The sequence below is a fragment of the Melanotaenia boesemani genome, chromosome 21 (assembly GCF_017639745.1).
Source record: "Melanotaenia boesemani isolate fMelBoe1 chromosome 21, fMelBoe1.pri, whole genome shotgun sequence".
Classification (NCBI taxonomy): Eukaryota; Metazoa; Chordata; class Actinopteri; order Atheriniformes; family Melanotaeniidae; genus Melanotaenia; species Melanotaenia boesemani.
This window is the reverse complement of record NC_055702.1, coordinates 9,826,489-9,848,557: the sequence shown is the minus strand read 5'-3', so window position 1 is coordinate 9,848,557 and position 22,069 is coordinate 9,826,489. Positions and strand designations below refer to the sequence as shown.

At 38.3% G+C, this 22,069-nt stretch overlaps 2 protein-coding genes across 2 annotated transcripts; one reads left to right on the top strand and one right to left on the bottom strand.

Annotated features, from left to right (window-relative positions):
• The first annotated feature begins 2,554 nt into the window (after positions 1-2,554).
• Positions 2,555-20,347, top strand: glud1b (glutamate dehydrogenase 1b). The gene is made up of 13 exons (XM_041973314.1): positions 2,555-3,107; positions 7,190-7,270; positions 7,489-7,544; positions 8,107-8,170; positions 9,263-9,357; positions 10,217-10,396; positions 12,585-12,722; positions 12,906-13,043; positions 13,164-13,244; positions 14,784-14,907; positions 17,465-17,556; positions 18,052-18,114; positions 19,331-20,347. The coding sequence occupies exons 1-13, from the start codon at positions 2,711-2,713 to the stop codon at positions 19,448-19,450; spliced, it is 1,629 nt and encodes a 542-aa protein (XP_041829248.1). The 5' UTR covers positions 2,555-2,710; the 3' UTR covers positions 19,451-20,347.
• On the bottom strand, positions 13,669-17,115 carry LOC121632125 (enolase-phosphatase E1-like). The gene is made up of 2 exons (XM_041973315.1): positions 16,742-17,115; positions 13,669-15,718 (listed from the first exon to the last, which is right to left on the bottom strand). The coding sequence occupies exons 1-2, from the start codon at positions 16,961-16,963 to the stop codon at positions 15,158-15,160; spliced, it is 783 nt and encodes a 260-aa protein (XP_041829249.1). The 5' UTR covers positions 16,964-17,115; the 3' UTR covers positions 13,669-15,157.
• Positions 20,348-22,069: the final 1,722 nt, after the last annotated feature.

The following is a 22,069-nucleotide window of genomic DNA, read 5'->3' as shown; positions in this document are numbered from 1 at the left end:
AGTTTTGAATCCTCAATCTTATCAAGTATTATTTCCTCAACCTAAAGAAGAATATGTGTTAATCTTAACGGTGTAGTTGAGGTGCCTAAACATAAGGAAACAGTCAGACAAGAATAAAAGAAATAAGAAAGCATCCATGAAGTCATTAAGATTGGATTGGTGTCCAATTTACATGACACATTTACACATCTACATGATTTCTCCTGTTGTCAGTGATACAGGCTGCATCACTGTCTTTTGTTAAGAAGTCAGGACAGGCATATTAATTAGTTCTCAGTCAGATCTACCTCAGCTTACAACATCTTGTTTCTAAGGAACAAGATGGAAGTTACCAAAAGGAAAAACTGGAAAAATTGGATGCAGTTAAAAGTAATGAGTTCATAGCAGCTACAACCACTTTCTTTACACTCAAACCTCTAGTTGTAAATGTTTTTTTTGCTTGTTTTTTTTTTAGCTGTGGCAGTATATCCTTTTGGTTCAGGCTGAAACATCTAAGTATGTAATGGACAAATAAATAAAACTTAGTTTTGTACAATTTCAAACAAACATGGATGATCATCTAACAGATCTACCTACTGCACTTAGTGGCATAACTCATCACTTACCAATTGGACTTGCTACAACATTTTCTAGACAGTCTATCTCTGTAGATTGTCTGGATTTTCTGTTGACGGCTGTCTTTTAAAATCAAATGTCTTATCAGCGGTTAAGTATGTTTTATCAGCTTTTGCGGCTTGTTTTTTGACTGGCGAAAGGAAGCATGAGCACATAACTCCAGTCTTACAATCTCCCCAGTGGCCCTCTGTCTGTCATTGCATTGATTTAAAAATTTTGTTGCTTACTTTTAAAGCTTTAAATGGTTTTGCCTCTTCCTATCTACGTGACCTCCTCAACATCCACACACACCTATGAGAGCATTCAGGTCAACCAGACAGTTTCTCCTCAATGTTCTGAGATTAAAGTTAAAACGTAGAGCTAATCAAGCGTTTGCTGTGGCAGCCCCAAGACTGTGGAATACCTTCTTATCCGCTCTGCTCAGAACATACAAGCATAGTTAAGAACTGATATATTCTCTCTGGTCTTCCGTTGACTGAATGTGAGATGTTAAATAGTTTTTAGTCATCTTAACTTTTATTTTTGTTTTATTTATTTATCATTTTTATTCTGTTTGCTATTTTATGACCGCTGGGGCAATTGTTGAGCACATTGGCTAACTTTTGTTTTTAAATGTGCTATATAAATAAATTTGACATTGACATTATATGTCTCCATTGAACTCATGATCCTTTCAGGGTGAATATTACCAAAGTAACAAATACTTAACATTAAAAAAAATGGTAGCTTGCTGTATGCCAACACAAGCGCCATCAAAGCTCAATCATTACTCATTGGTGTGCATGAAGAAAGTTAATGACTGATAATAGAGTAATGAGCCTTTTCACCACCTCCCACCTGACTTACCCATTTTCCTCACTTATAATTGTGTCCCTCACCTAATGGACCAGGAACTAATGTCACTGATGTCAGCAGGCCTTGGAGAAACCCTTTGATCAAACCACAAAGTACAAAACTGTTTTGCTTTGGTTGCTATAGAAAGCTAAGGAGTCATCATCTTGCTGCAAACGTGTGCTCCTGAAAATGAAATGAAATGAAATGAAATGAAATGAAATGAAAAATACTTTATTAATCCCAAAGGGAAATTCAATATTGTAGTAGTAGTAATTTTTTTTTTTTTTTTTTTTTTTTTTTTTTTTTTTTTTTTTAAACAATCACATTCATTAATTAAGGGCTTTGTTCTTCAGCCTGATAGCTGCTGGAAGGAAGGATCTTCTGTATCTCTCTGTCTTGCATCGGACTTGAACAAGCCTCCCACTGAACACACTCTGTTGTTTCGGATAGATAAAAGGATAATACCCTACTGACATATTTAATCTTGCAATAATGTGAAGAATTTCTCTTCATATTTTGTATATTTGTAACATGATCAATCTAAATATTTTTATTTTATTGGATCAATGATTAGTAATTTGATCTTAAAATAACACCACATTCTTGTCTTCTGGGCAATAAAAACATTTCACAGTTAATTGTTTGCTTGACCCACTATGAAAAGAAAGATTAATGAGAGCATATGAGAAAATTGGAGAAAATCTGCCTTAAAAAAATGTATATATATATATATATATATATATATATTTGTATATATCCCCCCAAGACTTTATGTTAAGCAGAGCTAACTGCCGGTGTCTGATTTCAGTACCATTTACTTTCCCATCCTTAATTGTTCCTGTCCCAACTTTTTTAGACAAGTTGCTGCCGTCAAATTAAAATATTTGTGGTTTCTATGTTCAATTTTTTAAAATAAATTAATAAATGAAATATCCATGCTTTTGACATTAATATGAACACACAATTTGTTTCGTACGTTTGCAAGCTCGGGAGCGCGCACTGCCAATCGGCGCGTACCTTAGCTTTTTCCTCCTCTTCCGCGTGCTTCTCTTTCGACAAGCCCCCTGAGGCTTTCCTTGGCTCGTGCTGCCTTTTAAAGCAAACTGACACAGCATGCCATTTCCCACTCGGCCAGAGGACGGGACACGGTGAAGAGCTACTGTGTCTCTCATTCTATCCCCTCTCCTATCGTCATCCCCATTGTCCTTGTTGTTTAGTTGCCTTTTTATTAGTTCGTTTACTCAGTTAGCTTATTTCAGTCATGTATCGGTATTTCGGGGAGCTGTTGAGTCGCTCTGCGGGTAGTGCCCTGGCCTCGGGATGCGTGGACTCCGCTCTGCCAGCGTCCTCGTCCCTGATGCGGGTCCGTCGCTACGCCGATGCAGCAGATCAGCCCGATGACCCCAACTTCTTCCGGATGGTCGAGGGCTTCTTCGATCGCGGTGCTACCATCGTCGAGGACAAGCTGGTAGAGGATCTGAAGACCAGAGAGAGCCCCGAACAGAAGAGACACCGTGTGCGGGGCATCCTGCGCATCATCAAGCCCTGCAATCATGTTCTGAGCGTCTCTTTCCCGATCAAGAGGGATAACGGGGAGTGGGAGGTGGTGGAAGGGTACCGCGCCCAACACAGCCAGCACAGAACGCCATGTAAAGGGGGTAAGAATCGAGTTAGTCCACCTCCTTTGGCCCATTAAACAGCTAGCTTTAGCCGGCTATTTAGCATTAGTTAGCAGTGACGTTAGCTAGTTAAAAGTACATGACAGTTGCTGTCAACAGATGCCACTTTACTTCACTTCACATATTTAACCATTGACCACCACAACAAGGGACCTAGTCCTTTTTATTTTTATTCTTCTTCTTCTTATTATTTTTTTATATATATATTAGCACCCTGTTTGTTTTGTTTATTTGTATATGTACAGTGACCTTCCTGCTCGCCTGTAGCTGCAACAGCGCGGTACAGTAATGTACTGTTAAAGGTTAGGTTGTACACATGTGGTCTGTTTCGAATGCAAAAAATAAAAAATAATAATAATCGATGTTAACGTTGTAACTAACTGGATTCGGTGTTTTTTATCAGTCATAATTGAAATGATGTAGTGGTATATTTCTTGTCAGCACCATTTAGAAATAATGACTCTAGAAGTTGTGTCAGCTGTAGCCTATAGCAGAAGGTATCAGGTGTCATGTCAGTGAGCATTTCAGGCCTGGGCATCCCCACAGATGTAACACACAACGCATGGCTGAAAATGAAGTACTTATTGTATGTGCACTGCTTTTTCAATTGAGCCATATAAAGATAAATACTGACGAGCTTAAAGAGCAGGGCAAATATGCACAGTGTGGTTTCTATGTATGTCAGCCTTATAGATGTATGGAGACGACTGTAACTAATGATTCCTTACTTGAAGTTCAAGGTTCAAAGCAGAGGTATTATGGCTAGGTTTGCAGTGCACTCTGCATGAATTGTGAAAGGGAGAATATGATGTAGTACAAGGAGACAGGAAAAATGGGGAGGGGTGGGTGTGTTTATAGGCACTCCTATTTGTCGGCAGTGTGGCAGGTGTGGGAGTGTTCTGTGGAGAAGAACCCTTCACAAGAGGAAGAGATATGCCTTGTGGTTAGCTGACTAGGCAGTTCCATATCTTTGTAGTTTTAGGAAGTAGACACAGATAGGTATAGACAAGGTGAAACTCTTAATGCACATAGTGCATAGACAGTTTGTGCCTTAGAGAAGTTTTTTCAATAGACTAGCAAATTATCAGTCAAATTCTTTATGCCACACATGCTGCTCACCCCAAAACCACTCAGCAATAATGGCACCCATTATTGAATTTATAGCATGCTGATTGTCCATCTAGACCTCTCAGTCGTAGAGGGAAAATCAATTAAGAAGCAGCCTTTTGTATCTATTTGTGTGATAAAAGTCTGAGGTGAACTTGGCATTTCCTTAATTTAAAACTAAAAGTAATATGCATTAAATGTAATTTTTTTGTGATGCAACAAACATAAAATTTCCTCTTTCATATATAATAATTACTTTTGTTAAGTCAAGAAAGTTATTATATGTTACCCTCTCATTTACAAAGATGTTTGAAAGATATAACTAGGATCAAGCTGATCACTGAGTCATTATTCTGTCTCTTGCTTTACAGAATAGCAGTGGTTTCCTAAAGCAGAAACTAGAACTAACCCTACATGTAACCCAAGAGATGTGTCGGGTTTAAAATCAAGCAAGAAATAGAAAAACAGGCTGTTGTTACAGCAGATGTAGACAATTTATCATTTTTATTTACCAAATGATAAAGCTTGAAGGGTCTTTTACCAAATCCTGGATAGTAGAGATAGGAATATGAGCTGTTATCTTTGTTTCTTTAATCATTAATATTGTGTGCAGACCCTTGACTGTGTTCAGATCAAACTACAAAGTGCAAAGGCTGTTTTTATGCTTGCATGTTTGCGCGAATTGGTTCATCCACCTCCCTTTAAGGCCCATGCAGACTGACAGCTGTCAGAGTGGACGAAACTGCTTTTTACTGGACTTGTAAATGCTAGATGGGTCTAATTATTTTTTTGCACAATCCCACTCAAATTTAGTCTGATCCTTTAAATGGTTAATATTTTTCTCCTTTCTGGACAAATGTAAAATCAAATTATAGATTTTAATGTAAAACACTAAATACAATTTCTGATTTATTACACATATAGAACACTATTAATCTCATTACCATGTCACAGCCATCAAATTTCAACAATTTCATCCTTTTGTTTGATAACCTTTAACACATTTTAACATAATTTTACACTTCTAGAGGGAAAGAAATACTAAAACATTAGTGTTGTTATTCATACTAGAAATAGTTGATAACATCATTTAAGGACCACACTTTGAATAGACTTAGTTATAGGCAATCTGAGGAAAAACTTAGTGCTTATTAGAAGCATTATAAACACAGTAATCCACTTTTTTATTTAAGTCTAACTCACTTACTCAAGTAAGCCCCCCTAAATGTGTTGTAAAATGATTATGGGTAGAATAATTGCCTGCTTGCTTTAGTCCCAAGAGGCTTTTTCAGATCAGGCTTTTGGGCCTGCTTTGAATTTAAACAGCTCCGTATGCAGGTCCTCACTTTATTTCCACAAATTTTGCCCTCCATTTTAGAGGAATGTGTTTACAGATCTGTTTTGGTTCTTGTTGCTGTGGTTGGAAGCTTGTTGAGTGGATGAATGGATAGTTGGATGGGGGATGGTAAAGCAACCGCAACCAGGCTCTTTTCCCTCCCCTTCTTTAATTTGATCAGTGAAATTATGCTCTGTGAGCCTGAGTCAACTCAGCTGATCTCTGGATGAATAGCAGTGACGAAAGAGTCTCAGCAGAACTCTGAAAGACAGGGCTTTGTCTTGGGATGTTTGATCTTTTCCTTGCACATGGCCATCTTGTTCAGTAATTTAGTGTTGCATTAATTATACACTGGGGTGGAAAGCACTGACTGCAGTTAGCCAAGTGGCTTTGCAAAATTATGCCATTACAAGGCACTTGGAGATGACTCCATCTTTGTTGGAGTCAGTTTCCTGTTTTTCTTTTTTTTCTTTTCTTGTCATTAAACATGTATAAATAGTCTCCCACAGCACTTTGTCCCTATAAGCAACCTGAAATCGTTGTGCTGTATGCCCTTGAGTTTCTCTTTAAGCTAACTGTATGGACTATTTTTGGTATTGCTGTTCAATCTCACTCACACAAGCACTGTGCCAATGCAATGGGAGCAGTTTGACACGTGAGTCCAGTCCAGTTTTTATGATCTCATGTTACAGCGCACATGTTACTACGGTAACAGTAATAAACGCCAGACAACAGGAAGGTATGGCTGCAGATGGTGGGCTGGGGCTAGAGTGGAGCGCTGGGATTGGTTCACTCAGTCTCCACCCGCCAATTACTTTTAGATTAACTGCCAGACACTGTTGGTGATTCCTGCCTCGTGCATATGGTGCAAGTTTTACAACCTGCACCATGTATTTTGTGACTTAAAAGTACAGATCAAATCTGTAATTCTGAAAGTACAAGTAAGAAAACAGAATCAGTTTTGCAAATATATGTTTTGTTTCTCCTCATACATTTAACTCATCAGTCAGATTTCTATAGTTATTGACTAATTGCTGAGAGGTGTAGCATTGTGGGCCTTCTGCATCTGGAGCAAAACTTTATACCATGTGGACAATTACACAGGTCAGGTAGTAATTAGTTTGTAACCAACTCTTTCTTATTGGTTGCTCTAAGTGAATATCTCCATTGTGTATGAATTTAGGCATGTAAAATCCAGGACGAAACTTTATACCTGCAGGATTGACTTGCATTTCTAGACTCTTAAAACTTATCATGTTGGGTTCTTTATAGTTTGATTTGTTCCTGTTATTGTTTTCTTACATCCTAATATAATGATCCAAAACAAATGCCTGTAGCTTAACTCCACAGTGCATGTGGTGTTGAGTTGTGTAAAGTAAATTGTGAGTTTTTACAGCACCATCTATGATTTTCTCTTTCTGTGTGCAACTTATGTAGTGGAGGCAGTTTCAGAATAAGACAAGGTTTTCTGCAGAATCAGAACACATGATTGGCACTCATTATCACTTGAACTAAACTAGCTGATTGATAATGTCTTAACGTCCTAGCTTGCTTCGAGGTTTATTTTTTATGGTGGCTGCTTTGTGTAATTTTTCTCCCTGCTGTGTGTTTCCCTCAGGTATCCGTTACAGTACAGATGTGTCTGTGGATGAGGTGAAAGCTTTGGCCTCTTTGATGACCTACAAGTGTGCCGTTGTTGGTTAGTATGAACGTTTTGTTCTTTCAAAAAACCTCATACAGATTATTACCACATGTATGTTTTATTACTGCTTTTGTCCAAATGTGATAAAACCACTAAATAGTGAGCTCCTTTTCTTCCGTTTTATTCCCCACTGATAATAATTGTGAATGTATACACATGCCAGTTGTGTAGGTTATATGTTTCTGTGGTTTTTAAGCTGTATTATCCTCTTCCAGATGTGCCATTTGGAGGAGCCAAAGCTGGAGTCAAGATCAACCCCAGGAATTACTCTGTAAGCTGTCCACTATCAATCCTCCAATCCCCCACACTCACAAACACGTGTAGAAATACACAGATGTGTTGAAATGTGTGCTGTAATACATATCAAGAAGCAGCAGATTCAACAAGAGTAGCAAAGATTCACAAGGCTGGAAATAGTTCAAGTTTCCTAATGTTCCTCTGCTTTTATCTTATAAACAGAGAATGATTCAGTTTCACCAGAATGCAGAAAGCAGGATGTTTCATTAAGTAAATGTTCGTTCCTTAAGCTGCACTTATTTTCTAGTTTACGTTGATTCTTTAAAGGTCCTGCTTTGGGAACCAGTCTATAATCTCTAGGCAGTTTATACAGGCTACATTGAAACAAATTATTTAAAGGTCTATGGCTCCTGCTTCAAAGCTCAGGTTTGGTTTGGGAGAAATCACAGAAGAAAGTCTCAGTTTTATCAAGTGCCTGACTTGTCTCTTTTGATATCTGATGTGGCTTTAGTTGTAGGATACACTGTTATGGTTTCCTGGAGACAATGTAACCATGCTGTCAACAACTTTTCCCTAAAACATGCATGTTGTTGCAGGACAATGAGCTGGAGAAGATTACCAGGAGATTTACTATTGAGCTTGCCAAGAAGGGTTTCATTGGTAAGTTTCAGTGAGTGTTTGTGTGACCGCTTGCTTAAATGGCTGACTTTCAAACTCATTACTCAAAAGTGCTAGTCGGAGAAGCAGACATTTACTTTTACCAGCACTATTTATTCAGAAAATAGAAGTATTAGTGTGATGTAGCTCTGCCAGAAATAAATGTTTGTATTTTAAAATCAAACTGCCGTCTTTTATTAATCTGTATTAACAAGCAGTTTCTTTAGTTTTAAGGGAATTAAATACATGTACAAAGTGAAGGGACTTTAAATTATAGTGAATTAAAAGTAAAACTTGGTGGGAGAAGTTGTACTCATGTATAGTTCAAAACTTGGCCACGTAGTTGGTATGCAGTCACACAGCTGCGTGACACCTACTCAAATTCAAGGAATACATGAAGAGGTGAAAAGGTCAGTAAAGGCAACATGCACATGTGCAGTGTTTACTATTAATTTGCCTTCAAAGTAAATAATTACTCATTTGTCTGGTTAGCTTGATGTTACGCAGAGATTTGATTAGATACTGGTCTATATTTATATTTATACTGGTAAGTATGTTTAGCAGTGACACATATATACTCTACGTTGGTTCAGCAAGTTAACCACCTGCATGCAGCTTGTTCATTCACCTGTACCTGGATGCATGTAAATATTTGTAATGTGTTCAAACACATAAGAGGGATATTACACGCTTTACTTTGTAGCATTCAGCAACAACTGTGCCATTTAATTAGGTTTTACTTTAAAGTTTGTAGTTTACAAGGGCCTTCCCCCTTGTCTATGTCACCGGCTTCTTTGCATGCCTGCTTCTGTTTTTAGATCAGAGGCCCCTCACAGCACATATATATGACACAAGGACACCGAGCCTTGTGCTCACGTTTCCTCTTCCATTCACCTCTGTGTGTGTGTTTTTAACACAGCTCTGTTAATTCAAACGTTTAGAGCCAGGGATACCTGGTTGTCAAGAATGAAGCCTGATTTATGATAATCAAAACACTTGTGTGAAGAATGTACTTTTACTGCACAGACTTGCACAGTTTGCTTAAACTCTCCCACCTCTTTCTCCCTTCCTTTCCGTTCCACTTTTACTCACCAGGGCCTGGCATCGATGTCCCTGCACCAGACATGAGCACAGGAGAGAGGGAGATGTCCTGGATTGCCGACACATATGCCAACACTATTGCACACACTGTGAGTTCACTGTATAAACAATCTGGCTGACTTTGCTGGGATTTTGGTATAAATTTTAAAATAGGCCAAATTAAAAACAGGGAATGAGTCATATGTAAACCATGAGCAACGGTTTCCTGCCTCTCCCTTCCCAGCCGACCATGGCAGCATTCTTCTTCTTTCAAAGCAGCTTTTCAGACCAAGCCTGACTTTCGTTATACCATCAGTTAATTATTGCCCATGTTAAACAAGGCTTATTTAACTAAACGTGGAAAATGTTTGAGTGTGTTCTGTGCACAAATGTTTCATCAAAGTGGCTAAAAATTAGAGGACCAAACTTCTCGCTAGACTTTCATTTTTATTTTCTAACTGGAGAGAAATTGTTGTGGCATTTGCTGCTCATGAAAAAAATAAAATGATCATCTTGCGACAACTCTGTGGGGTAAAACTGTGAAACTAGGGTAGATAAAAACAACCTAAAACCCACTTTTCTCTGTTGTCTCAGTTCACCTTATCTACTGTGGTTCCTTTGGGCTAGGTGACACATTCCTACACTGGGTATCAGAGAGCAGTCAGCTGTTACTACATACATTTTACTGCGTGCACAGTATGCCAGTCAGTCAGTAACCTTGCTGAAATTGGCATTTAGGGCAAAGCACAACACCACAGATAGCCACTTGATGCTGATCCTAAAAGATCAGTAGCAGTTTGAGCAGTTTGTTTTGTTTAAATGAGAAATAGTGGCTGAGTGTGATTGGCTGTCTTCAAGGGGTAAATTTTAATTGAGGCCTCAGTGATATGTGAACTACAAGTGTGCTTTATGCATAAAAGTGTGTATTTTATTGTCTTCTTGATCTGAGCTTCTTTGCATGTGTTGCAGGACATCAACGCCCATGCTTGTGTGACAGGAAAGCCCATCAGTCAGGGAGGAATCCATGGGCGTATCTCAGCCACCGGCCGCGGACTTTTCCACGGCATTGAGAACTTCATAAATGAGGCTTCTTACATGAGCATGCTGGGTTTTACTCCTGGCTTCCAGGACAAGACCTTTATCATCCAGGTACACAAACATGCCCTTTCTTGGTTTGGTCCATTGGCACTGCAATTAGTTTCTCACTGATACCCACAGGGTTTAGTTTCATTCAGTCATGATGAGGGGTTTTAGAGCTGTGTCTCAATCAGAGCTGGGCCATCTGTTTCGCCTGGCCCTGATCCCGTCTTACCACGCAGAAAGAAGTGGCCTGAAGTTTCCTGTCTTTGTTCATGGAAAATGATGATTCATTGAGAGAGAAACCACTAAACTGGAAAACTTGGCTGTTCTGCTCTAATTTCTGCAGCTTTCTGAATTGGAGTGTCAAAAGAAATTTCTACATTTTTTTCTGGGTTAGTGCTCATGGTTAAATATCTATGAAATGTGGAAAATGATAAATTTGATAGAATTATTAACACTGAACATTAAAACCAGCCATCTCTCAGGCAGCACAGTGATCATGTGAAAGGAGAAGTGCTTCTGTGGAAACAAAAAGTAAAAGAGCAGCGTTCTCTCTAAGAGTTTCACTTCCATTAGTCACATGCCACAGACACACTCACACACACACACTCTTTAAATATTAACACATGGATGGGTAGGACAACCCTCAGCAGGGGCCTCCTCATTTTCCCAGAATACTTTCTATAATTACTGCTTTTCTTGACAACGTTGCAATCTGATATCTTGACTGACCCTTTACTGTACGTTTGGATGCAGTTCAGTCAGTAAAATGTCTGTGGGTGTGGTTCTGTAGCATTCATACAAGTGAAATACGATGTGCTTTGTACTTGTTTGCCTACAGGGTGGTATATCATATGTTGAAATATAATGTCCTTAGTTCGTAGAGTTGCAAAGACAGATTCTTTTTCCAGCAGAAAATAAAAGAAGCTATTGGATATTTTGAGCTAAGAAGGTATTTGTGGTGCGGGTATTTGCGTGCTCAATGATGGGTTAAGAATATGACTCAGGAGGTCAAACAGTGGTGACAACAGCTCAATCGTGACATGGATTTTCAAAAAGTTAATCCCTGTATTTGTGTTTGAGGATTACTTTGCTCTGAGATTAGATTTCCCTAGATTCATTAGTGAGAATAGAGAGCTCTCTTGTTTAGTCTTAAAGGTACAGTAAGAATTACTGACATCTGGTGGTAAAGACATACCAAGTAACTAATTCAACATTGTGTACATGTGTAATGTCTTCTTCTATGTACGTTTTTAAAGGTATTATTTATCACAAACTGTATCAATCAAAGCCAGTGCTGCAGATCTAAAGCTCAGAGGGTTCTCACTTCACACAGAGTTGCTTGTCTATTCAGAGACACCGTAGTAAAAATGGTGGCACAGCTGCCATGCATGTGGACCCAGAGCAAGTAGATAGAAATGGCTCCTTCTAAGAGAATAAAAACATGTTATTTTAGTCAAATTATTAGATATTAAAGAAACACAGTTTTTAATGATATTAAAATTTCTGTCATTGACCTTTGATTTCGTTTCACACTGCACCTCAAGGGCAAGTTTTTACTTTGGTAACACACTGTAGTTTTCTTGTGTTGATTGGTAAGGAATTGGATCCCTTTGCATTCATGTAAAATCCTAACCTAAAGAAGTGTGATATGATTAGACTTTGTATATACACAATACTGTTCAGTTGTGCTACAAGAACCCTAAAGAACTATTACTGAAGATTACTTCATGAACTTACAAGAAACTCGTCCAAGAATGTCCAGACTGTGATGAAGAATAAAAGTGGTCATAACACATTTTGACCGATTTTTTTAGGCTTGTTAGAATTGCTTTTGTGTCGTGTACTTAATTTTATTCAGAGTAAAGCATATGCCAATCAACCGCGACACTAATATGAGCTACTTAACGTTATATACATTAAGTACCATTCTTTTTTTTCCAAACTGGCTTTGGTTTGTCAGTTGATGGATGTGATACTTCTGGGTTGTTCTTTGGTGTCAGCATGGACAGTGGGTCCATGGGTTTAACAAAGTGATCAGTGTTTAGTTAATGATTAATGTAGTAACTAACTGTGGCCACATGGTGGCACCAAAGTACTTGCTGTAGTTGCATGAAATGGAATTAATTTGTGCTGAAGGAAAGTGGGATGGGACATTTTTTAAATGTTCACTCTCGATGCTACATTGTAATAAAAGATTTAAAAAGATCATCATTTATTTGACTTTGGTGGTTTTTACCTTTCTATCTTTTCACAGGGCTTTGGTAATGTGGGTCTCCACTCCATGAGGTACCTGCACAGGTTTGGTGCCAAATGTGTGGGTGTCGGTGAGATTGATGGAGCCATCTACAACCCAGATGGTATTGACCCTAAACAGCTGGAGGACTACAAACTGGTACCAGCAAAAGCTTGCTTTTGTCTTTTTAAGTTTTCTTTTTTTATTGTTAAAGCAAATGCTTTTTCTTTTCTATTACTTTGTTTTACTTTTTACCAAAATTCCTCAGATCTTTTTTTTTTTATTATTATTCTAAAAGTGTATGACATTTGTCTCCTGTTGTGTGTTTGTGATTTTCCGCAGCAACACGGCACCATTGTGGGCTTCCCGGGAGCCAAACCTTATGAGGGCAACATTTTGGAGGCTGACTGCAACATCCTGATTCCAGCTGCTGGAGAAAAGCAGCTCACACGCCAAAACGCCCCCAAGATCAAGGCCAAGGTAAACAGTTCCAAAAGCTTCTGTAATTTCTAAGTCTCTGCTAGGATTTACATGAATAAGGAACAGTTAAGGTGGTGGCAGTCATCAACTATGAGGCTGTTTGTATTGATTTTCTGACAGATCATTGCTGAGGGTGCCAATGGTCCCACCACCCCAGACGCTGACAAGATCTTCCTGGAGAACAATGTCATGGTTATTCCTGTAAGTACACATGTACACACACATGGGAAATCACTTTTTTTATTTAAGTGAAGAAAAAGAAAATTGTATTGAAATAGTAAATTAAATTTGAATAAAAGTAATTTCTCAAGTTTAGTTTTTATTATTTTAGCTTGATTTTGTCAATGACAAAGTATATCAATAAAAATTGTTCAACCTTGTATGCAACACTTTGCAGCATTTCAGTGACTGGTTACATCTTCTTTTATTGAGCTTTTCTGCATTAACACATTTAATTTAATTTAGTTTATTTTTCTTGTTTGGTTTTCCTTTTAGTTTAGTTTTTTTTTTTTTTTTTTTTTTTATTTCAAATCGTTTTTGCTAGTTTAATGTTGGTGTGTACCATCGACCAAAAGTGACAGCTTGTATTTCTGAGCACCAGTAAAAGCAGTTGAAGTTTGTGAAGTTGTGTTATGTTCAAGTTTATATATTTAGCACATTTACACCCCCAGTCACCCAAAGTGCTGTACAATAAAAATAAAACTATAAAACAATAAAAAACAAATAAAACAATGAACACAATAAAGCAAGAATAAAAAGTTAAATAAGTGTAAGCTCAACTGTGTTTAAAAGTCAGTGCAAGAATGGGTCATAAGCAAAGACTTAAAACCAGAAAGTTTCCAAGCAGTTCTGATGTGAAGGAGGGAGACCAAAACATCTGTCACCCCTGGATTTAAGCTTGAAAAATGGATCCTCCAGGACGAACTGGGTAGAAGACCACAGAACTCTGACTGGAGCATGCTGGTTTAGCTGTATCCTAAACATAATGGGAAGCCAGTGAAGAGCAGCAAGCACAGGAGTCATATGATCACGTGGTTTCCTCCCAGCAAGCGTATGAGCAGCTGTACTCTGAGCGAGCAGCAGGTAGTGAAGCGATGACCGATCTAAGCCATTATAAAGGTAGCTGCAGTAGTCTAACCGAGACAGAATGAGTAAATCAATCATTTTTAAGGATCTTTTTTTTTATTTTTTGGCAGGTAGGGCTTGACCTTTTCTAAGCATCCTCAAATGAAAAAACACTTCTTACCACTGAGCTGATCTGCTGATCGATTCAAAAGAATTATCAATGATCATTTAAAGACTTTTAGCATGAGGCAGTAGACCAAGAACACTGTCTGCATCTTTTAGTTGGTCAGATTTACTAAATATCACAGTTTCAGCTTTCTTTTCATTCACATTCAGAAATCTTGTGCTGATTAACGTTGTAAGTGCAGTAATGTTTTCTAGCTTTTTTACCTAGTTATGTAGTTATTTGTTACTGAAAAGTTGCTAAAATCATCAATAAAAAGCAGAAGTTTTCTTTCTTTTTGCTCTTTTATTGTTATGGATTATCCTTGTCACAATATTAATTTAACAAGTTCATTCCAGTATCTTTATTTCACATCAAATCATTTTTCCTTGACAATCAAATCTTAGACATATTGTTGCAAAACACCGTAATTTATTCATATAAATCCAAATACAGAGGAATAAATGTTCCTGAGGGGCAGATGTCTGACTACATGAGGTCTTCTCTTGCAGGACATGTACCTGAATGCTGGTGGCGTGACTGTATCTTATTTTGAGTGGCTGAAGAATCTCAACCATGTCAGCTATGGAAGACTGACCTTCAAATATGAGAGGGACTCAAACTACCACCTGCTCAGTGAGTGCACAAAACACCCCATAGATATTTAGGATCATAAAGCTCATCATTTAATCATTAAGAAATGCCACCGTTTTATTAAAGAATTCCACCAAACACACAGAAGAAAAAGAAAACTTGAGAAAACAACAAAAATTGATTATTGAAGTTGTACTTAAAGTGTGATATTAATGCCAGTAAAGATTAAATTTCAGTTTGCCTTTTAAAAGTAGTGCGTGGCAGAACTTGAGGTTGTGGGTTAACTAATGTTTCATTCCTGATTTGCTGCATCATTGGTCTGAGATTCATCGGTCTGAGCTTCATTGGTCTGAGCTTCATTGGTCTGAGCTTCATTGGTCTGAGCTTCATCGGTCTGAGCTTCATCGGACTGAGCTTCATTGGTCTGAGATTCATTGGTCTGAGATTCATTGGTCTGAGCTTCATCGGTCTGAGCTTCATCGGTCTGAGCTTCATCGGTCTGAGCTTCATCGGTCTGAGCTTCATTGGTCTGAGCTTTATTGGTCTGAGCTTCAAACCACTTTATAATATTTGCAATGTCTGAACCACTTATCATAACCGTTCCAGTAGTGAGATACACCCTAATGGTGCCAGAATTTGGATCTTCTTTGGATTTATAACTGACTACTTCGATTTTCTGGGGACCATAAGTAGCCTCTATTTTCTTCATCCATTCTTGTACTGATTCAGTATGAAACGAGTATTTTTTGCATTTTGTGACAAAGACAGTCTTAGGATTCTTCTTTCTAGTTTCTTTTCTTGTCTTTTTCTGGTCCCGCTTTGATTTGCTGTTGCATTCAAATTTTTGAGGTTCCTAGAAGGAAACAAAAAGAAATATACATTATAATTGTACTTTGAGGTAGTATATCACATTAGGGTTAGATTTCTAAAGTTTTCTGTTTTTGTTCTCTTGTAATATACGTTAGATCCTAGCGAGGATGTACGTAGTGTATTTATCAATGTGACATGAAAAACTGCAGTTTCTCTGTAGAAGTGCGCTTTCTGCTGGTGTTAGTTGTGTCCAATTTAATATTTAAGAGTAGATTGAAGTCTCCTGCACAAATAAGAGAACTGTAAGTAACTGTAGTAATCAGCTCAAACACCTTCTTGAAAAAACTTATACTACTCCCAGGGGGTGCATAGACATTTAACAATTTTACATCCTTTTGGTCTATTTTACCCTTTACTAAAATGAATCTGCCTTCCTTATCACTTATTTCAGATATGAATTCAAATTTGATTTTATTAGAAATTAGGATAGCCACTCCTCGTTTTTTACCACTTTGGTGAGATGAAAAATAGGTGTTCTTAAAGCCCATCCTTCTCAGTTTCACGTGTTGTGGGTTAGAGAGATGAGTTTCCTGCCAATAGGCTATATCTACCTTCTCTTTCTTCATTTTTATGACAACTTTACTCCTTTTTATAGGGTTATTTAACCCATTAACGTTTAGTGACAGTATATTATAGAATTTATAGGACATAACTTAACATGTGAGCATAATATACCATCCCAGACCTCAAAACAATAACATCAGAACATGAACTCCTAAACCACACAACACTAAACAAGGCTTCCACAAGGAAGGATACAAAATTGTCCTTCAGTAGGGAGGGGACTGGCCACAAGGTGGGGCCCCTCGCCAAGACGAGCATCGGGAGATAAGAAAAAAACAAAAAAAAAGAAAAAGTAGAATAGAAGCACGTCTGAAAAATATTTGGTGACCCTCTTTCATGTCTATAGGCACTAGCCCCTTAATAGAATATGAATTAGGACAGGGCTACATAGTCATTGCTTGTATGAATATCTAACCCGAGAAAATCTAAGCAACGTTTCTACCTGTTTGTTATCGTCTTCGACTTCTTTAGTGAATTCGTCCGTCTGTCTCTTTTTATCTTCAAATCCAGAGCAAAATTGCCACAAGGCACTAATAAATTCATCTTCTAACTTTGCCATCTCGCCCTTTATGATCTTGGCCACAGCTTTGCAGATCAAGTCCACGCTTTCCATGTGGTCGCAATGTTGCGCAGATGGTGATTCGTTAGCCAGGACTTCTTCCATTTCACGGTCCGGGTTATGACGTAACGATTGCCTTTTAAAAATTTCGAAATACGAAACTCGAGTCTGGGGAAATACAAGGATAGCGCCGGAGATCAGTTTTTATGCAGCCAGGTAGTTTCAATGAAGTTTTATAGAGCAGTGTTTATACCTCTTCACAGTCTCTGTTTTTATACTTTTTCTCATGTTCACATGCAGCCAGTAAGAAAACAGCAGAATCCTTTACGGTATGTACAGTATTCTTTTGTCTAGATTCTCGGTTATCCGGGAAAGCTAGTTAAGCAGGTTTAACAATCAGGTGTCAGTGGAACCTAGTTTCTATCGTAAAGTTTTCACCTTTTTTTTCTGTGGATGTGTCCTTGGGAAAAAATTCTGCCCTGGACGCATCCTGGATGGAACATCAGTATGTGGACAGGTGTATCAGCCATCATAAATTATTTCCAGTATTTTTTTTTTTATCATCCCAATGTCTCCCCCTTTCCTTTCCCCTGTTTTTCTGTCCAGTGTCTGTGCAGGAGAGCTTAGAGAGGAAGTTTGGCAAGCAGGGAGGACCCATCCCCATCGTACCTACTGCTGACTTCCAGGCCAGAGTTGCTGTGAGTAACATAAAAAAATCAAACACCTCAGGCACCAAACACCAGTAAGCACAGCCTCCATGTCACCACGTTCCCAGTTTAATATCCACACAGACAAAAATCTCATCCACTTTGTTTCTGCTTCATGCCTCTTTCCTTAAATTTGTTTCTGCTGGAGATTTTTAAAAAGGTTTAGTAACATTAGGATGTCGTTTACTCTATTATTCACTCATTTTGATTACTCAGCAGTAAAAAGGATCATGACAATGGAAGTTACTGCGTTTCTAAATCCTCCTGTGTATCTTACCTATTAATCCAGATGTTCATAATGCAGGTCCTTGCTGTTATAAAGCTGTGTTGGGACTTTTTTTTCTCTTCTTGGATTTCCAGTGGCAACTAAAAACACTTCTGACAGAATTAATATTGATTTAGTTGGTTTAGTGTTTAGAAAAAGTTGTCACAGGTGACACAAGTTGGAAGTCTCTGTCAGAGATTGATGTGAATCCTTCTTTTCAGGGTGCTTCTGAGAAGGACATCGTTCACTCTGGGTTGGCCTACACTATGGAGAGATCTGCCCGTGTAAGTAACCCTACATGAATCAACACAGTCCAACCTGTTACAGTAAAAACTTAAAACATTATAAGTTAAAATAAACACAAATTAGGTGTACAGCTTGTACTGAGGAAAATTTGAAATACCCAATTTATTTTCTCTCAAGACTTCATTCTTAGTGTAGAGGAATAACGTTTTATAAATGGCTGGAAAGGTGCTAAGAAAATAAACTATTATTTATTTAACTAAAATGTTTACCTGAATGTTTTGCTTTGTGTTGACTATTAAAGAAAACCACAGATTAAATCATCCACACTGAAAGTGTTGGATGACTTAATTAAGGGTCTGGAAGTAAAATAAAATGGCATCATCAGCCCTTAGTGAATATAGTTTTCATTATAGTGGAAACTATGACAAAAAACTCATTTTAGTTCAGAAGCCACATACAGTGCAGTTTGATCTCCAGGAGGCTGGAACAGCAAAATAACAGCATACTAACCTATACATAATGGACACTCTGCATTTTTCTTTATGCTTTAGTGTAAAGAAATACATTATCAAGATGTTTACATTTAATGAATTATCCTTTTTGTACAACCTGAATTTCTTGAGAAAAATGTTAAGTTTTAACAGTAGATTGGACCCTCTGGTGGGGCTGTTTTGGACCCTGGGCTGTACATTTGACATTTAACTTTGTCTATGTGGCTGCTGGCTAATGGACTAAATCAGCCCGTATATCTAAATGCTAAAACTTCGTGAGGATCACCAACGGTTTGTGCTGCAGGAGATTATTAAATATGTTTTTAATTCAGTTTTATTTAGAGCCTTTATATCTGCTGCAAACACTGTCACCTTCCAGCTGCAGTAAAAAACAAGAACCTTGACCTATTAATTAGAATACAAAAGGAAAAAAAGACTTTCACGTTTAGCAAAAACATCTGCACAGGTCATCCATTTCCATGTCCTTTTTTAATGGTCAGTTATTTAGCCAGGGAGATTGTTGTATAAAGCAGGCCATTACTTAAAAACTGTTAAAAATGACTTTATTCAAGAACATTTGCTTCATTCAGTTTCTGTCCTTGTTTGACCCTCATTCCCATGAAAAGAGTATCACATTACAGCCAGTAAGTGAATGTAAAAGGTCTTTTCAACAAAAACAGGGTCTGTTTTTATAGACCTGTTGGGTCTTAGAAGGTTAATCCTCCAGCTTTAATCCAACATGTAACATCTTCTGCCGTTGCAGCAAATCATGCGCACAGCCAGCAAATACAACCTTGGTCTGGACCTGCGAACGGCTGCCTACGTCAACGCCATCGAGAAGGTCTTCAAGGTCTACAATGAGGCCGGGCTCACCTTCACATAAATGACCCATCAGGACCTGCACTACTCTCCCTTCCTCCATCTTCCAGCTATTCATCCCTCTCTCTCGCTTCCCTCTACCTCCTCAAACAGCCTTCAGAACATATCACTGTTTTTCACTGCTCGTTGGCTCTTTCATACACATGCAGCGATACGTTGGCTAGCCCGGTATTTATCCTGTAATCTGTGCCGCTGTTAGATTTTTGCGACTGTTTAAATGCCGCCCTGTTCTTATTTTCGCCTGTCTGAGATAAAACAGAGCTAAATCCACAGAGAGAATGAAGGACCCTCTCCTTCCCTCAGCCATTATATAAATATTTGATATTGTTGTATGGCAGCCATGTTCACAGCGCTCTTACGGTGTCGCTGACTGCATGTGTGACCCTCCTGTTGCAGCTGTTTCAGCTGACAGCACTACAGATGCCTTATTTCAGGAAGAGGTGTGCTCTTAAAGAGACATGGCCACTTCAGTGTAATGCTTTTAAAAAGGAATTTAGATTTAACTTCTTGTGAATAAAAGAGAATTATAATATGAGTTCATCCTCTCTCTTACTGTGTAAACGTTATCCCTGAAGTTTTAGGACTTATTGTTTCATAGCAGGTGTTATATCTGTCATCACTCAGTAGATGCTCTCTTCCCCCCTCGTCATCTTCATATCTGCCTTTTTCATTGGTTGCTTAATCTTCAACGCAGCTTCCCTCTGACTCCTCTGCTGATGGCCAAAAAAATAAAGGGGGAGCAGGGATGGTGCGATTTGTCACTGTGACCAGCCAGTCCCTGTTTGCAGTTTCCTCAGTTTAAACCGTCCTGTTCTTCAGCATTGAAAAGATTTTGGAGGAAATTACTTTTTATTTTTATTTTATTCCTTGTTTTGGAAACCAATAAAATGTTCAGAAAAACGCAGACACTTGTTTGTTTCTTTTCATACTGATCCTGATTTCCATGCTCTGCAGCTTCACCAGGTTACCCCCTAAGAAGAATATATTGTCTCACTAATTTGTGGAAAAGTCTATGTATAGACACAGTTATTGGTTTTTAATAGGACATTATACTCTTTTGGTCGGGGGGCAGCATTTTGTATGTTTTATTGCCCGTTTGAGTGGTGAAGCCCACTAGAAGACACACTTTGGACACTGGGGACTGGAAGAATCTCTTGAATCTTTACCTAATGCCTAAGGGTCTATATTGTACGTGATCTTTGCTCATATTTAGCACCTTTTGACCTTGTTTTGCCATTCCCCCACAGTGTCTTATTATGGATGTTTTCTCTATAAATATACAGGATTTTTTTTTTCACTATCACACACTAAATGTGATAGTGGAAGTAATATAGTAGTAAGTATAGTAAGTGTACTAGGAGTAACTGTTTGAAATGTGAAAGCGCTGGAGATTAGAACTTCTGACTGAGATACAGACCTGCTAGTGTTGAAATCAGTCGTTAGGGTGAAGTTGTCATGCAACCATCAGAGAAACAGAATATCAAGTTTTCATTGCTATAACATGCATCTACCCACCTGGAAAACACTGATTTTCATCTTTGTATCTTTTATGGTAAATGGTTTGTATTTATATAGCGCTTTACTGTACCTGGAATGATACCCAAAGTGTTTTACATTATACATCACATTCATCCATTCACACACACATTCAATGATGGCGGAAGCTGCCATGCAAGGCGCTCAACAACAACCCATTAAGAGCAATCTGGGATTCGGAGTCTTGCTCGGGGACACCTCGACATGAGCTTGACAGGCCGAGGATCAAACTGGCAACCCTCAGGCTACAAGATGACCACTCTACCACTGAGCCACGGCGCCCCTATTTGTGTGTGTTAAAAACACAGTGGTCTTTAAAGCTTTAACACATGATGTTGTGGTTGTTTCGGCCGTTCTCTCAGTAAGGAAGTTCCTGGTTCGGATCATAGCTGGGGCCTTTCTCTGTGGAGTTAGCATGTTCCCCACATTCATGTGTGTATTCTCATTGGATACACAGTCTAAAAACATGCAGGTCAATTTGATCATTGATTCTATATTGATTCTATGAGTCAGTGTGTGGTCTTGTCTTTGATCCTGTACAGGTGCAAAACTGGATGGAAATTTAGGCTCCCTGTAAGGATCCACTGATCAGCCACAACATTTACTTGTTTACTGAAGAGATAACAAAATTTAATCAATTCCATTTATACCTTCCAGTAGTAAGATAAACGAGGCAGGAAGTAAACAGTATCTGAAGTTGAGGGAAAGGTGATTGGTGAGACAAAGTGTGATGTTTGAAGTACTGGGGCAGAACATAAAAAAACAAAGCTTATTGAGATGATTTATATCTGACAAACTTCTCTACGGACAAACAGTGAGCTGATGACAGGATCAAGGCTTCCAAAGATCACTGATAATTATTACAGTGAAGTCTGGCATGTGTTTGGCCTGATGTGTGTGGTCTGACACCACAAGAAAGCTATAAACTTCAATTTCACTCGTAATGCTTTCTGCGACAGAAAAAACATCACAACACTGTGTCAGAGCCTGCTAGGTGTCAGGCTTTAAGAATGGCCATGCCAAGCCTTTTTACTCACCAAAAGTACTTAAAACAATTTGGTAAACCTTTTTAAACTTTTGTAAACAG